A 17,775-nucleotide genomic window follows, 5' to 3' on the forward strand; every position below is an offset into this window, starting at 1 on the left:
GTTTCCTGACACTGTCCCGTCCCGGCCGTGGTTCCTGTGTTGTGGCTGTTGGCTGCATCCCGTGCAGGCGATCTTCTCTACTACTACTCGGCCTTCTTCTTTACTCAGGGACCCTTCTCCCCTCACAGCTCTCACCCCTCACAGCTCAGTCTCCCCTCACAGCCCTTTTTCTCACCTCACACCCTCTGCAGCCCCATTACCTCAGTCCCACCTTGACCTCTCTCTGGCCTCCCTCCGCCTCTCCATGGCTTGGCTGTGCCAGTAACAGCCCTTGGAGCTGGGACACCTCCCTCACACCCCCATACCGCCTGCAGCACCTCACACAGCCCCCTCAGTGTCCCAGGCACTCCCGGCTCTCTCCCTGCCCTCAACACCCATCCCTGTGCCCAGGTTTCACTGCTCCGGACCCTGCACTGCCAGCGATCCATGACCCAGTGGGATTCCTTCATGCCAACCCTCCGATCCTTCAGGAGAGCAGGTGTTTTACCTCGATTTCTATTTTTGAACTACCTTTTTTTCTGTCAAAATAGTCCTTTTAAATATCTCCCTTTCTGAGTAACGTGCTTTCTCCTCTCTTGACTCCCTGCTCTTACTTAACTGTTTTTTGTGATTTTCTTTACAAAGCTCAGAAATGTAAGGCCCAAAACCAAAACACTGTGTGAGGTGTCACTGGTAATTCCCCCTCCTCTGCATAAATCCTCCACTGTGTGCACCTACAGACCAGTATAAAGTGGTATAATGTAATGGTTTAGCACACAGATGTATCGATGTACATCCCTGACACTTCTCTATCTGAGTTGTACTTTACAGGTATATTGAGATGATGGAGTTGCTGTCAGAGTCAGATTTTTCCCCAGGTTTTATGATTTGAAATACATCTCCTGCGAAACAGAGTATTCTTTTGTATTCCATCCCTCATGAGCAGGCCAAACCCATGGGAAACAATCCCAGACCTGTTCCTTTTCAGGCCAAGCCACAAGGGCAGGAATCCTTTTGTTATTCTGTCTGATTTAGTTTTATCTACCTTGATGGCTGTGGAATTGCCCTCAGCTGCAGCCTCACACCTAAATTTCTATGCGCTGTGCTTCCAGGAGACACAGGGGGTCATGGAATCGTGGAATCACAGAGTGGATTGAGAGGGGACCTTAAGGATGATTCAAGTCCACGTCCTGCCATGGGCAGGGACACCTTCCACTAGCCCAGGTTGCTCCAACCTGGCCTTGGACACTTGCAGGGATGGGGCAGCCACAGCTTCTCTGGGCAACCTGTGCCAGGGTCTCCCCACCCTCATAGGGAAGAATTCCTTCCCAATATCCCATCCAACCCTAGCCTCTGTCAGTGGGAAGCCATTCCCCCCATCCCGCCACTCCATGCCCTTGTCTCAGGAGCAGCCTGTGGTGCCTGTCGGTCACTGAGGCAGAACCTGGGCCTTGCGCGAGGCAGTGGGTGGGTGTTTCTGCCCCAAACCCCTTCAGGGGTACAAACACCGCCCCTCCCCATCCCGCTCCCGCCGGGCCGGGCCCCGGCACTACAACTCCCGGCGTGCCCCGCGCCCTCACGCAGCGGCACCGGGACGTGTGACCACGTGACATCCGGCCGGGCCCGCCCCGTCTACGCGAGGCGAGCTGCTTTCAAACCGGCCAATCAGAGCGCTGCTTTGGCTCGAACTGGCCAATGGCGGCGCGCGGCCGCGGGAAATTTAAACGCCGCGTGGGGCGGCCGGGGCAGTGCCAGCGGCGTGCGGCTCAGGCAGCGGGACCGGCGGCACCGCGGGACAGGTGCGGGCCTGGGCTGGACACCGGGACACGGGTGTGGGTCGGGGGGGCGCGGGCCGTGCGCTGCTCTGTCAGGAAGAGCCGTGCTCCGCCGGCAATCCCTGCCGGGGCTCCCTCCGGAGCCTCTCGTGTCTCTGCTATGCTGACAGAGCCGGTGTATCTTGCTGTATCCTTGTGCGGGCTGTTGCTCCAGCGGGGTTGTGGCCGCAGTGGGTCAGGCTGGGGCTGGCCGAGGGGCAGGGGTTTGCCTCGTTACCCGTGTAGCCGTTGCTGTTTGCTGCTGGCTGCACCGGCTTACAAACGCCCCTGTGCTCCCTGTGCTCGCCCGAACGCTCGCTGTTCTCTCCCAGAAGGGTCGGGGTGGGGCTGGGTGGGATCCTGTGCGGCACGAGTACGTGACACAGCGAAAAAAGCGTTCAAATAGCATTTAAATGTGTGTGTGCTCTCCGAGGGATGGAAGATCTATCTTGCTCCCAAAAATAACGACTCTGATAATATTTGTGGTTGAAATTGTCTTAACAATGTAAGTGTGTCTTCTGCTTCTGTGTTGATGCTAAAGCTTTTCTGTAACATCGGGCTGTTTAAAGAGGCAGCTGTTGTCCAAGTCAGAGGCTGCTATTGTATCTAATACAAACAAGTGCCTCTCATTCTCGAGTATTGATCTAAATTTTTAATTTACTTTCGTGGAGTAAACTTGCTGTTTATTTGCTCTGTTTTCAGGCTTGTCTTTATCTGCTCCTCTCAAAAATCTAGCAAGCAAGATGTCTACTAATGAGAATGCCAATACACCTGCTCGACTGAACAGGTTCAAGAACAAAGGAAAGGACAGCACAGTGAGTATTCTGGTGCAATTAGTGCTTTAGCCAGCCATTATCTCTTTAAACATGAATTGCAAAAGCCAAGAACTTACTCAATGTGTGTCCTCCAGGAAATGAGAAGGCGGCGTATTGAAGTCAATGTGGAGCTGAGGAAAGCTAAGAAAGACGACCAGATGCTTAAAAGAAGAAATGTGAGCACTTTACCAGACGATGCCACTTCTCCCCTTCAGGAAAACAAGGGCAATCAGGTAAGCAGGTACTTGGAATGGACACACTTGGAGTCTTTCAATAGGAGCTCCTGCAGCCAGGCCAGTGTGAATCCCTTCTTGGAGGGGACAGCACTACTACATGTGTACTAACTACTGAAGTGTCTGTACTATCAACTCTGATGGAAAGCACTCAAACACAACTGGCTGAAGCTACACTTTAAGCTCAGTGTAACTGGTGTGAAACACTTGATTAAGAAAGCTTTCAGCAGTTCAGATAACTGCAGGTAAAGCTGTAGCTAACAGGCTTTTGGAGTATCACATGGTGGTGATAATAAGCAAATTGGTTGCAAACTGGGGCACATTCGTGCCATTGTGTAAAAGCCCTCTGTGATTGGGAATACACATTTCTCTCCCAACAAAGCATTAACTTTTTATTATTATTATTATTATTATTAAATTTATTATTATTTTATTGTACAGGTTTTGGCACACTGGTCAGTTGAAGAAATAGTCAAAGGAGTTAATAGTAATAATATGGAGCTGCAGCTACAGGCTACTCAAGCTGCCAGGTAAGTAGTTAAGAGGGACCTAACTCAGCTGTGCATGCCAGTAACTAGGCAAGGGGAGAGCATTGATTAAGTGGCTGCATATGCATATTCCACCTTAGAATACTGTGAACTGTAAGATGACTGGGACTTGAAGTATACCAAGTTTCATTTCTCTTTCCAGATCTAAAATATCCTTTAGCAAGCTTGAGTATTGCTGCAGTGCTGCTTCTGGCAGTCATTAACCTCTGCTGAGAAACCTTCAGCAATTCAGATGTATTATGACTCTTGCAGGTCTGCTTTATTTCAGAGTCTGAACAGAACCTCTCAAGTAGTAAAGACATGCCAAATTCTATGTTAGCAGAGTCTTAGGAAGCTGGTGTTCAGCTTCTCTGCATTTGTCCTTTATGCTGTGTTGTGTTGCCTTCTCTGAATGTTAAGACAATGCTAAACTTTTTTTTTTAAATATGCTTGTTTTAAGACTGTTTTGCTAGCAGAGATCTGAACAGCAAGGTAAAATAATGTTTTCTGTTTGCCTTCCTCCCTAGGAAACTCCTCTCAAGAGAGAAGCAGCCCCCAATAGACAACATAATCCGAGCTGGTTTGATTCCCAAGCTCGTGTCCTTCCTGGGCAGAGCAGAGTGCAGCCCCATCCAGTTTGAGTCTGCCTGGGCTCTCACCAACATCGCATCCGGCACCTCGGAGCAAACCAAGGCAGTGGTGGATGGAGGGGCCATTCCAGCCTTCATTTCCCTGCTGGCCTCCCCCCACACCCACATCAGTGAGCAGGCTGTGTGGGCACTGGGGAACATCGCAGGTATGTCCACGTGCTGCACAGCTCTGATTCATCACCCCTGCTGTGCAGGGCTGAGCTGCTTGGGAGCTCTGCCCCAGTGGTGTTCAAGTAATGACATGCTCTGCTCTTCAGAGCACCTCTTTGTCTTCAGACCTGGTGTGAGGTGGCTCATGCAATGCCTGGCAACCTGTGGGTGGTACTGTGGGCATTGCTTCCAGATTTCAGTCCAGGTTTGAGAGATCTTTAAATGTGCTACAACACAAGCCTTTTTCGTGTCTCTCACTTAATGTTTTTGTGATTTATCAATGAGCTGTGCTCTGTGTGTTGACTGGAAGGGGGAAGGGAGGAACCAGGTGACTCATAATTGTGTATGTAATGGCCAATATTCCCTGCTTTGAAACAGCTGCTTGCTGGTGGGGAAAGTATTTATATCCTGAAGTTTCTCGTGCTCCTTTCAAGATTACTTGATCTGCTAGTGTTGGATCTATTCTTCAAAAACATAGTCAAAATAAATAATGTAGTTAAATATTGTATTTGCTGTATTGTGGTCCAACAGCTGAGCCTTAGAGACAACAGTGAATCCTCACACAGAGAAAATGAGCTTGATTAAAAGCCACGTTTGATTGGAGTTTTCTTAAAACTTGTCCTTAAAGCTTTAAACTCAATTGTGAAGTATTTTTTATACCTTGCAATACTGACCTTTCAGTCAAACTGACATTGCATCAGCATTATACTGCAGCAGGCAATCATGCAACAGAGGATTATAATGCATTTCAAGTCCCATATTGTGGGGGAAGCACTGATCTAGCGGTAGGGCTGAGGTATGTTTCCAAATAACTAAACAGAGATGTACATGTTTATGAACTCCTAAGAAAAGATGTATAGAAAACATTTACCTCTTCTTCCTACAGAAAAAAATCAAGCTCAGTGGCTTGATTAGAAAAACACATGCTTGTCATGTGATTTAACCATGGCAGCAGTCCCTTTGTCATCTTATTTCTTCTAGCCTTTCTGAAGCAGGAGAAGAACTAATCCTCTAACACATAATGATTGTGTGCACATGTCCCTCTGTTCTGGTCTTCACTTGGCTGTTTTTTGTGTTTTCCCAGGGGATGGCTCTGCCTACAGAGATCTGGTTATTAAATACGGTGCAATTGAGCCGCTGCTGAGTCTCCTCGCTGTTCCTGACCTCTCCTCCCTGGCTGTAAGTGTGCAGTGGGATTCACATTACAACGACTTAAGTCAGTAAAAGCAAATTAAACCATTTCTAACCCTTTATTTCAACCCCTGCAGTCGGGATATCTGCGCAACGTTACCTGGACCCTCTCAAACCTGTGTCGCAACAAGAACCCTGCCCCTCCCATCGAAGCCATCCAGCAGATCCTGCCCACCCTGGTCCGCCTCCTGCACCACGACGACCCCGAGGTGCTGGCAGACACCTGCTGGGCCATTTCCTACCTAACAGACGGTTCCAATGACAGGATAGAAGTTGTTGTGAAAACCGGGTTGGTGCCACAACTTGTGAGACTCCTGGGGTGTAGTGAACTGCCAATAATGGTAAGTTATTGGATGTGCAGGTTGCTGTTGCTTTCTTTGAATCATGGATAAAACAAGTAGCATCCACATAACTGAATGATTCCTTTCATACATAAGTCAGATCCTTGTTCTAGGTTTTGCATTGGTGAGACTTGAGTTCTGCCTTGTGTAGAGACTGCTCCACACAGGGCAGCCAGCTTTGTGGTGGTGACTATTAAACTGCTTTCTGTAATCATGGATTCAACTCACAGCCCAGCACAGCAGTCAACATTCTTTAAAGCTTGCCTTTAAACTGCTGTTGCAAATCCAACTTCTAGGGACAGTGTTTACAGTGTGCACAGCGCCCACTTGTAATTACAGTATAATAAAGCTGCATTAGTACTTAGCAGGTAGTTTTCCTGAGCTCTGTCCTGGGTGGTTGTTTGCAGATGGGCCTTGGAAGGTGTGCAGTCTTAGCATTGTTAATGTCTGCCTGTGTAATGCTGAGTAGGAACCTGGAACCCCTTGTACAGAGCATATCATCTGTTAACTAGGAAGGTTAGAGTGGATGGGCAACAAGTATGGCTGTATCTGGTATAATATAATCTAGTTTTGAATGAGTTTCCTAAGTACTACTTTTGTCTTTGTTTCAGACTCCTTCATTAAGAGCCATAGGAAATATTGTCACTGGTACTGATGAGCAGACACAGCTTGTTATTGACTCAGGAGCACTTGCTGTCTTTCCAAGTCTCCTTTCCCACCATAAAAACAACATTCAGAAAGAAGCAGCCTGGACCATGTCCAACATCACTGCCGGGCGTCAGGATCAGATCCAGCGAGTGGTGGACCATGGCCTGGTGCCTTATCTCATTGGCATTCTGAGGAAGGTAAGCAAAACCTATATTTACCATGTTGAAGCTTTTCTTCTTATTACCATGTTCAAACACTCTGCTTTTACCTCTGCAGGGGGATTTCAAGTCTCAGAAGGAAGCCGCGTGGGCTGTGACAAACTACACGAGCGGTGGGACAATTGACCAGATCGTGTATCTTGTTCAGGCTGGTGTTCTTGAACCACTACTGAATCTTCTCACGACTAAGGACAGCAAAACTGTGCTGGTTATCCTGGATGCTGTTTCCAATATCTTCCTGGTATGTGGGTGCAGTTTACTTGATTGTTGTCCAAGCTGTTGCTATTGGCTCTCCAGTACTGCTGCCACAGATCCTTCCCGAGGTGATTCCACGCTTTTCTCTCACAGGCTGCTGAGAAGATTAATGAGACTGAAAAGCTTTGCCTCATGATTGAGGAGTGTGGGGGTCTAGACAAAATTGAAGCTCTTCAATCACATGAAAATGAACAAGTGTACAGAGCCTCATCCACCATCATTGAGAAATATTTCTCAGCAGAAGTAAGTGGCTGCAGGGTTGGTTTTTTTCCACTTTCATTTTCTATTCTAGCACTGGCTACTAGGTTAAAATGCTACTGCTATTTCAACACTCTCTTCTTTTCCTTCTAGGAGGAGGAAGACCAGAATGTTGTACCAGACTCTACTGCTGACAGCTACACTTTCCAAATCCAGGGCAACACCCCCAATTCTTTCAACTTCTAGATCTTGTAGATACTGCAGCCACCTAGAAGTGGTTTTAGCACATAAATGACTGCCACCTCTTTGTCTTAATAATTCCTCTTGTTTTTACTGCCTTTTCTGTGTCCTGTAGCACTTTATCCAACTGAAACATACTTGAACAGTTCAAACTATATATATCTGTGAATTCCCAACTGTAAATGTCCTTCTCTGAGGTCTGCTTGTAAATACTTCCTCTTTCTGTCCTTGTCAGGGGTAAGAATGCAAGTGGAGCAATACAGGCCTCTCACAGAGCATGAGCCACCACTCTGCAGGCCTCTAACCTTCTACCTGACCTGTTGCTGTACAACACACAACAGGCTTTTAAAGAGGATTTTACTTGAAGTTCAATAAAGTGTTATCAGTACATCCAATTCAGCTGTGTCACTTGCTCTTTCAAGGGCTGATTTTGATAGGGTAAGTAGAATTGGTCAAAAGTAGATAATGGCATGAAGGCAAGTCTAAATTGTGAGAGATTCAATGCTGAAGATGGTGAGTTTAGAACAGCCTGGGCACTCCAAGCTCTGACTTCTACATACACCTGCCTTCTATTATTGCAGGACCAAGGAATTGCTACTTCTCTCTAGATATTTCCTATAGAAATCTGATTCATCTTACCCTGTTCATAATTGAGCTAAATTAGCTCCTGCCTTTTGGAGAAATATTTAAAGACCAGAAGTGCTACTTAACTGCAGGTAATAGTGTGGAGGAGGGGTAAGTACAGCAGTTTAACCAACTGTACAGATGTTCAGGATAGAGCTTAGGAAGGGCTTTGAAGCTGTTTCCTGCTCTAGAGGGCAAAAATGATGGTATTTTCTTGGAATTTGTTGTCCTTTCATTTCTAAAATCATTACTCACAGGAACCCATTCTCTCTCTAGAGGTGGTTGTGCAGGGTGGGTGGTGAGTGGAGAGGAAGAACTGTAGTTCTGTTTTCCAGCTTTTTGGAAAAACTTGGATTGAGCTATTTAACTGGAATCTCCCAGGAGTCAAATGCATTAGAATAACTGTATTGTCTCAGCTCTCTGAGCTTCTTTAGCTCCAATGATGGTGCAGGAGAGGTCAGAGTTTGGGGTAGATGTTTTATAGGCATGACTTAATTGGACCATAGCATGCAGTTTTATTATTAAAATGTAGAGGGGGAAAAACCTAATATGTAGACACTTCTCCCAGAATTCCCATTGGCTTCTGCCTTGATGCAGGAGGGGAATAAAAACCCCAAATACAAAATAAAACCCTCTTTTATTCTCCTAAATGAACCTGATGAAAAAATCTGGTTTTGTCTTGTGCGTTAGTCACCTGTTGAGTGCTTCCAAGTCTGTTTTGAAGTGCACAAGCATAGAAAAGTGGATCTGGGTGTAACTCTTTGGCAATCCATGTAGGATCAGGTGTGCTTCATGAAGGATTAATTCCTGTGTATTGCTAACAAAGATTTCTTTTGAGTTACTGTGGATGGTGTCACTCCTGCTTTCATTAGTGTGGGGCAGATCTATCCTCTCCCACAACTTGCTCCCTATCCCACACTTGCTGGCAAATGACCCCCTCCCTAACTGGAGGCTGGTGATGACATCTGGACCATGTGCCCTCTGTGGATCTTGGCTATTGTTGGACTGTGACAATGTTACAAAGGGCAGCAGATAATTTGTCTGCATCTACAGTCATATAGATCTCTTTGTTAGCAAGGTAGGGTTTTGTGCAGGGCCATCACTCCTGAGTCACTGCCCTAATGATAGTTCTGCTGGGCTATTTAAGGTGTGATCCTCCATCCAGCTCAGAGGGTGGCCTTGGTGACACACAGGGGTTGCAGATTTTACCTGTCACAAAGGAGACTGCCTTGCAAAAACCCCACTATCCTGGGCTGATTAATAGTGATCTTTGTACTTTGGACTGTACCATGTTAACCATGTTTTTCTTTACACCCAAAAAAAGCTGCAGCTGTCTCTAAAGAGATGGAACTGTGGCTGTGGGGTGTTCCCAACCCTGCCTGACCCCTGTACTGAGGGATGAGCTGCCGGTGGCACCCAGAACCTCTGGAAGCAGCTGGACAGTGCCAAAATGAGGAGAATGGTCTGACACCACAGATACTGCAGCATCTTTGGAACTAGGGTTTGGTATTTACACAAGTACTGCTAAGGGGAAAGATCCACCTTCCTTGCAATGCTTAATCCTTTGATGTTCTGAGAGGAAAATCCACAAGGAAATCAAATAGGGCATCTACACATCTGCCATGAAGCCTCCTCTGTCCTTTGCTTTGTTGTCAAACCTCCAGCCCTGACCTAAAATCATCAGTTGTAAAATCATGATGTTCTGTGTAACTGTAGGGAACGGAAAGAATTAACCTATAGAAAACAAATTTTGCAAAGTCAGCTTTAATCAGTGAATCATTCCTTCCCCACGCTTCATGTTTGTGGGTTTATACGGGCAATGACATAATGGCTTGCGAATTCGGAATTCCGAATTTTTGCAGCTGTAAAACACGGCCTGTGCCGGCAGAGGGCGGTGCCGGCGCCTCCCAGTCCCGTTTGCTGCTGCATGAGGTGGGATAATCCCGCCTGGAATACTCAGGTGGGATCTGCTCCCTTTTCCTGTTAAAAACACAGAGATAAAATCTTAGATGTTTGTGTGACTACAATGTGCTAACTTCCAAATATTTAAACAGATTAAATATTGAATATAAGATATAACCTTTTAAAAACCCCTTTAAAGTCAGGGTACTGTTACTTTAAAACCCCAATCCTTGATTTAATTGCTCTTTAGCATATGTGCAGTAACTTTGGCTTTTCTGTCTCTGTGTGTATATATCTGAGAGTGCAGGACACTTGTTCAATAGTATTATCTCTTTTTTTTTTTTTCCCTCTGAATTAATTGTTTCAGATTTATCTAGTATATTGAGTTAAGAATAGAACATTGCAAATTCTTCTCCAGATGCCTGACAGCTCAGTGGCTTAATAATTAACTTTCTGGGGACTGAGACACTGTTTTTATCCAAGAAAAATGTGTTCAGCCTGTCCACCAATGAGCCCTGTTGGCAGCACCAATTTCCACAAGCATCAATCTACAGTGATTATGAGTAAGTGACTGGGGTGAGTCACTCCTTATTCTAAGAAAATGCAAACTATTTCTGAGGTTGGGATCACAGTCACCCATGAGGCTGCATCTCGAGCTTTAAAAAAGTGGTAGGAGCAAAAAAGGGAGAGGAGAATTATTGTAGCTCCTGGTTCTTAGTTTGTTGGGTTTGGGGTTTTTTTTGGTCAGATTTAAGAACTTGTGTCCTCTTCATTTGTCAAATATCTAATTCAGGACAAGGGCTGAAATAAATGTCTGGGGGCCTGTGTGTCAGTCTGCCAACTCCTCTGTGCTGAGAGCAACAGTAACAGACCCCTGCTGACATCAACTGCCTTGGAATGCAGTTGTTGCTAATGCTGCTTTATCTGTGCAGGGATGGCAAGATTTTAGTCTGAGATCTCAAACGTAACCACCTCTGAAACTCTGATGCCAGCAGATGCTTCTGGGTGGTTGCTTCCACTTGCTGTTCCCAGAGGTGCCAGGCTTTGGAAGAAGGGCAGAGGCTTTGCAGTCCTGTCGTTCAGTAGCAAGTCTGTTCGTCCACTAGAGGAAGAGCAGTTTAAACAGTTAAACTGTTTAAGCCAGAAGTGGTTAAATTAGCAGAAATTAGACTGAAATATTCTCTTAAGCAAAGCTGCTTCCTGCTATTCTATCCAGAATGATATAAATTGCACAGAACTACGGGAATACCAGCAAAAAGGAACAGCTGTAAGTCTGCAGGAGGAGGAATTCACTAGCCAACAACATTTCACAGCTCTCTCCTGTTCCTAAATTTATTTTACAGCAGAGCAAACTGAGACATAAAGTTATCCACAGGCGTTCAGAAAGCAGCTGGCAGAATTCACCTGGAGCCTGGGAATCCTGATGTCCGTTCCTCCAGTTAACCCACAGCACCTCTGGTCACAGTTATCCTTTTCCTGACTATAGGATTATCCCAGGAGTATTGAAGCTCTTCTATGAAAAGGTATGATATAGACTTAAGTACAGTCTAAACTTTGGAAGAGCGTGCAATTTGGAGAAGAAGCACTGTTAGTCAAAACAGAAGTAATTAATGAAGGTTAATTGTGTCTGGTGATACTTGACCTATAATGGAAAATGTTGGGACTTTCATTAACCCTTTGGCCTTCAGAGGAACACAATAGGAGAAAAGTCTAACAGGGAATTAGGGGACCCCTCCTCAGGTTGGGAGTGGTGTACTCCAGGCAATTGGAAATTTCAGAAAACTTCAGAATTTCAGCTACAGGTGTGCAAAGTTGTTCACTGTGTGTTTGGAAAACCTCATTGATTCAGGGAATGGCACTGACATGAGTTAGGTAGAAACTCCTGTGTGGACACAGCTAAGAGAGAATTGATTTGCTGGGAGTTTCGTAGCACTTCCTCTGGATTAGGGGTCACTGGATTCCTGTTTCTGACTGCAGAGCACTGTCTGTCTCAGACTGGCTCCAGGAAATGGATGCTATTCCGCAGAAGCCAGAAGATTTCGTGGAAGAGCCGTGGCCTGTTTCCAGGTTGCAGTTCACCCACTGCCCTGGGGAGTGTCATTAGTGGGAGGGAAGTGGAGTTGGGATTTAAAGGCATGAGGAGAGGAAAGAAAAATGACAGCAGGATGGAGAAAAATCCTGTCAATCCTTACGAAGGTTTGACACTTGCTTGACCACATTAAAATGTTGTGCTGATCATCTAAATAAAACAATGAGCCAGCTCCAGAAGTGATGTGTAAATCACGGATCAGGGAGGGACTGACACGCTGAAAGCAAAATCAATGGCACTGGTTTCACTGGGGAGGAGGTTGGAGCAACTTATGAGCTCAACAAAAGAGGTGCAGTGTAGTGAGGAATTGTTCTCCTTTATTTCCTATCTTTCTCTAATTTGCATAGCAATGTGAAATGGAAATCATGGGGTCATCTTTCAAAGGTGGTGTTTATATACTTTTATATATTTATAAGTTGTGGGGTCATACACATAAATACATATAAAAGAGTGGAAAGCTGCCTAATTTGTTCTCTGTTCCAGGTTACTTTGTGTGCAGGTTCACAGTGGTGAAATAGCTGTACCAGTAGGAGTGTGTAACAGTGCTCTGTGGGCATGTGGAAGACTGGAGGTACAAAGTTATCAGAAAATCTTGAGAAATCTCCAAAGCACATTTCCACCGTCCCAATCACTTCATTTTTACCCACTATATGAAACAGATGTAAAAATAGCTCTTTCATCAGTGGATTGCTACACATATTTGGGCTGCAGAGGCTCAGTTCTGTTCAAAGCAACGCTGTGAAATCATTTGCAGAATGTGCTGTTAATCAGAAGCAGCAATTTAATGTTACGTATCCGTCTCTCCTCCCACCCCCAGCTCCCCTTCCCAATTCTGAGCAGGAAACGACACTTGGATGGAGCTCAGCACTCTGACTTTCTGGATAGACTCTCTAGGAATGAGGAGGGACTTGAATTCTCTCCATATGTCATTTCCTTTCCCCTAATGGCTAAAAAAAAAACCCCATTGCTGCAGTATAACTTACAATAGAGAGAACATTCCCAATACAGGGAAATCAGGGCAGGGGGATGGGGCAGACAGGACATCCACATTCCACTTCTGAAGAACTGCTTTGGAAAGTTGGACTTGAACTGAGCAGGAATTTTTCTTCCTTGTAGAAATATTGTTTTATGTAGTTCCTAAAACTGAAGCTATTACCCATCTGTACCTAAGAGTATATCAACACCTGCAGTCTGGGGCCAGACATGGATTAGGGAAGGAAAACATAAGTAGAGGGGGAATGGTAACAACTTTACAAGATGTAAATGAAGTCAGAAAGGAAAAACAGAGGGAATTGAGGAAACCTAACAATGGGGATCTAATAATTTCTAAAAAAACCCCAATTTTAACAGCAAATTATCATAAGAATTACTTAAAAAAAATCAGCTTAGCTCAGTCCTGCAACCAGCTTTTGTCCAGACTACCTTTAAAAACTTTTCTATTTGGTGCAACCAAGAGCATCTGCAGGTATCCCACAGTGCTGCAGAACACAAAACTCGATCTGCTGGGTTGCACAGTGGATTTGCAGCTGTCAACAGAGTTCAGTGTGCTGTAGTTACAGACAGAAAAAAATACACCAGGAACAAACATGACAGGAAAAAACCCCAAGAAAACCCATTTTAACTAAATGGAAAGCTTACTTCCTCGTAGCCAGCCCACTGTGTATTAGACCCAAATTGGAACATAATGTCTTTCTAGCAACATAATCCAAATGTTTGTTAAATTTGTAGCAGCCAAAGTGTGCAATGAGCTTTGCAGAACAAATGAGAGATGACATTTACTCAAAGAAACCCTAAATTTTGCCCTCAGTGAATAAGTTACGTGTGCACAGAGGGGCTGGATGTGTCTGCTTGCAGGATGATTATATTTGATTATATCACATCTTTCATTAGACACATTGCCTAATTAGACATGTTGTCCCTCAATTCTACTGCTAAAAAGAAAAGGAGAAATCCATCTTTCCTCCAGTTCTCTTTTAAAGGGTTTCAAGTGTAGAATAAAAGACTGATTCAAGACACATGGTGACAGATTTTGCTTTAGGTTACTTTTAGCACTTCGCTAGACCCGCTAACCTACTTAAATACCTGTGCTGTTCTTATCTGCCATGAAACACTGCTTTGTAATTTCTAGAATGAAATATTTCAGAGGTATTTTTAGAGAAAACTTTATCTTAAATCCTCCCACATTGATTTCACAGTGGACTCGTTGGTGACTGTTAAAAGAAAGCACAAAAAAAGCCAGTACAGCCTGTGGACAGGTTAAATATTTCTGCACTTCAGAAAGTATTAGGAATTAGTGGGGTTTTTTAAAGAGAGATTGCTGCGTTTATTGAACCTGCAAACGCTTTTGTGTTGTGATTGAGCTTATTTATGGACTTAGTTTTCACGTAGCATGTTTATAAATGTCTCCAGAACTCATGTAAGACAAAGCAGAGTGTTTCCAAAGCCAGATAGCCTGGGCTCCTTTCAGCAATTCCCAGAACTGTGGGGAGATGTGGTTTGCACAGTCTGGGACAGCTCATCTGACTCTGAGTGGCTGCTTCCCCCTGGCAGAAAATAACCATCCCATGGGGTTAAGGCTTTGTGAGCTATTTTTGTCTTTGAACCTTGCAGATTCAGCTACCTGTAGAAGTACACGATATTGCCATAATTTGATAAGTTTCCTGGAATTAATCTTGCCTCTTGAATGGAAACCTTTGGAAGCAACTTGTATGAGACACATGGAAAAACTTCCACTTGCTTGAAAAAACAGAGAAAATCAGCATTACCAGGTGAGGGCTGTTTCAAGTGACTTGTGCTGCCCCAAGGTGCTTTCTCTGCAAACATTATATGGCCAGAGGAGCCTGCTGCTTATCTATATTTGTATTTATCTCTGACAGCCACAGTCCCTGCAACAGATTGGAATGAGATAATTTAGTCCTCTTAAACCTCATCATAACCCCTGACATGTGGAATTCTGTAAAGCTGGAAATGTTAATCCCTGAATATTTAGATAAGTAACGATGGCCAATGAGAACCAGCTAATTGTGCCAAAGTATTAAGGCTTATCAGATAATGCTCTAGGGTTTTTGGGGAGCCAGGAAAGCATCTCTGCTTTCCATGGCTGCATGGATGGAAGGTGCATCACAGAACATTTTTTACTTCTTCCAAAGCATTAAATAGTGGCTGTGGCCCAAGCAGGGTGTTAACTGGACAAGAGGCTGCTTTAAGAAGGCAGCTAATTCCAGAGTATCACTGTTGATCAGGTACCTGAGGGGTGAGTTTACAGCAGCAGGACTGAGTCAGCTCCTGGCACCCCTTGCTCTCTGCATCACCACCATAATTAAAACTCAGAGAGATAGTATAGGACATTTTACAGCTCATCTCTGGCAGACTATAAAGTCATAATTTCAAACTGATGCTGGGCCATGGGGGATAAGAAAGATTAGAGAAGGTTTGATATTCCTTTAGTGGCTAAATAATATGGCTTGGTCAAAAACAGTGCTGTTGCCTCTTCTAAATACTTGTTTGGGCTGAGAGTCTTCCCAATAACACTTCATTTGTCTGAGCTGTGTTCCACTGGGACAACACACACCGTGACCAGTTGAATCAGGCACTTTCTGCAGACAGATGTTGTAGTACAGCAGCGAAGCAAATTCTTGGTACATGTCACTCAGAGGAGACTGCCTCCAACTGTCTTGTCCTATAAAGTCTTCTAGGAACCTCCTTGTAGCAGCCCAGTAAACCTAAGGATGAGATTCTCCAGTTGCTTCAGTCACAAAGCAACATGAGAAAGTCCTGCAGAGCAATCACACGAGGGAACGTGTGGTTCCTCAGGAAACCTTGGCAATTTCAGTTGGAATATTTAGCATGTTGTTCTCAAAGCACTTGACAAAGTCTATTCATGTTGTGTTCAATGCCTGTCTCTAAAATCTGCCTTTTCTTCTTTCTAAAATTGCACTGGGATAGCACTGTCCTGCAGGACGTGATGAGGAAACAACGTGGCTAAAGGGACTGCATGGAATATCTGTGCATCAGTTACTAATCCGTTCTGGATGGATGGACTTAGAAGTTATCTTAGTGACTAACCACTGGAAAATCCTGTGATATGGGAGCTCATGCATTTTTCTGTAGCCACAGCTGCAGTCATTTCCCTTCAGAGACACATCATTTCCCCAAGACACATCCTGTCTCAGAGGGCCACGGTGTCTCTGCTCCAAGCTCTGTCCCCTGTCGCAGGAGCCAGAGTATGGGTGGAGATTTCCTTCCTAGTTTCTTCTCCTGAAAAGCTTCATCTCCAGCTCCAGCTTGAGGAATGGATTGAATCTTGACCTCTTGCATAAACATTGTCTCTGCGTGCCAAAGGGAGCCTTAGTGAGAACCAGAGCCCCTGTCTAGACATGTTTCTTCATCCCAGCACTCCGGTAGGTATGTCTTCCACTGCGGGTTAACTCTCCTGGTCTCAGAGCAGCCACAGGGACGGAGTAAAAGCAGACTTTTAAACATGTGCACCTCAGTGCTTTAGTGCAGTTTGTCCTGTTCACCAGCAGTGCAGACAATGCTCCAGTCTGACAATTTTCATAATCTGCAAAGGGGAAAAAAGGAATCTTGTACAAAGGGAAACTTTCTGTTCCCAGTCTTTATTCCCGAAATGCAGGAGCACTTTATACGTGACCGCAGTGGGGTTTGATCCTTTTGTACAGGGAAGGCAGCAGAAAAGGCATCCCCACAGAGGACAGAATTCCATTCGGGAACAGGACAAAAATGTGATGGATCTGCAATGAGTTTAGGAAGTACTTTAGCGATGGTGAGAAGTTATGATTGGCTCAGAGAAGGCTTAGAATGAAAACCTGTGCCAAAGAGGCAGACTGGGAGAACAATGCCCATTGCAAGTAAAGGTGTTGATGGAGCAGGAATGCCTTGAAAGGGAATGAGTTAATCAGGCAAATTAAGAAAGAGGCAGGGAACACTGGTGGTAAAAATGTTCCTCATTCTTCACAATTTTTTAAAGAATTTATATCTTGTTTTTGCCACATTAACAAAGCTTTACAAAAAATATGATAAGAAAGGGGAAATAATTTTGTAAACATTTCAAATGTATTTATTTTTAAATTAAATTGAACCTGTTAGATATATAAATCTTCGTGGGGCTGCTTAGGTGTATTCTGCTGTAACACTTCTCAGAACTACACCATTAGGTGGCAAAATAGGCATTTAGCATTGACGGTTGCACATACAATGGAAAGACCTTGTAGAGAAAAAGAAAATGGAAGTGTAATTCTCTTCTGATCAATTAATCTTTAGCTCCATGATCTCTAGGGGTGGTGTCTATATAATTTCAACCATGACAGGCTCTGGGAAATTTTAGTAAATGAAGACAAGTAGAATGAAATACAATCCAGGTAATTTTAAATATCTTTATTTTTAAAAACTGCCTCAGGAAAATAGTTTTAATCTTTCAATTTACTCACAAAAGCTTAATAATAGGGGCAGAACTCTCTTGCTCTCTTGATAACATTACAGAAGCTGGGGAAGAATGTGACATAACACCAGCCAGCTCTCGTTACTGCTGAAGGAATGTGCTGTGATTAAACCTCTATACAGAAAGAAATGGAATGTAATTCTTAAACGTTGATTTGCTTTGAACACATACCACATGCTGAGCAACGAGTTTCCAGTATATTCTTTCAGTTTCTAAAGATGGGGAGGACCTCATCTCCAAAAAATTAACTTCTCCAAAAAATTCCTCTTCTGGAAATGAACGCTACCTGGTTGAAGGTGTTTATTCACATTTCCCAGTGTCCAAACCCACTGAATCCTTTGAGGACTATCTGTGAGTGCAAAACCTTCTTTTTCTTCCTCTTGGGAAATTCAAGAAATCAAAGCCCTTTTTTTTGTGCAGCCATAGAAGAAATTTTTGTATTT

At 44.3% G+C, this 17,775-nt stretch overlaps 1 protein-coding gene across 3 annotated transcripts; it reads left to right on the forward strand.

Moving 5' to 3' along the window:
* Positions 1-28: 28 nt before the first annotated feature.
* KPNA2 (karyopherin subunit alpha 2) lies at positions 29-7,654 on the forward strand. Of its 3 annotated transcripts, none has more exons than XM_027749713.2 (11): positions 29-478; positions 2,496-2,608; positions 2,704-2,841; positions 3,283-3,371; positions 3,896-4,164; positions 5,253-5,347; positions 5,437-5,700; positions 6,312-6,545; positions 6,625-6,807; positions 6,915-7,064; positions 7,173-7,654. In XM_027749713.2, exons 1-11 carry the CDS (start codon positions 427-429, stop codon positions 7,263-7,265), a joined length of 1,680 nt encoding a protein of 559 aa, XP_027605514.1. In that variant the 5' UTR covers positions 29-426; the 3' UTR covers positions 7,266-7,654. The 3 variants fall into 3 exon arrangements, with proteins under 3 accessions (XP_027605514.1, XP_027605517.1, XP_027605515.1); XM_027749716.2 differs by lacking the exon at positions 29-478 and adding an exon at positions 1,676-1,778; XM_027749714.2 differs by lacking the exon at positions 29-478 and adding an exon at positions 2,169-2,298.
* Positions 7,655-17,775: the final 10,121 nt, after the last annotated feature.

This window comes from Pipra filicauda, unplaced genomic scaffold (genome assembly GCF_003945595.2).
Source record: "Pipra filicauda isolate LSUMZ 115617 unplaced genomic scaffold, ASM394559v2 scaffold80_size11013439_pilon, whole genome shotgun sequence".
Lineage (NCBI taxonomy): Eukaryota > Metazoa > Chordata > Aves > Passeriformes > Pipridae > Pipra > Pipra filicauda.

Bases quoted from the DNA above. Each gene is read 5' to 3' on its own strand.
- KPNA2 (XM_027749713.2), top strand. From the start codon at position 427: ATGACCCAGTGGGATTCCTTCATGCCAACCCTCCGATCCTTCAGGAGA. The intron at 4,165-5,252 runs GTATGTCCACGT...GTGTTTTCCCAG, and splicing joins GGCACTGGGGAACATCGCAG to GGGATGGCTCTGCCTACAGA. The intron at 5,348-5,436 runs GTAAGTGTGCAG...CAACCCCTGCAG, and splicing joins CTGACCTCTCCTCCCTGGCT to TCGGGATATCTGCGCAACGT.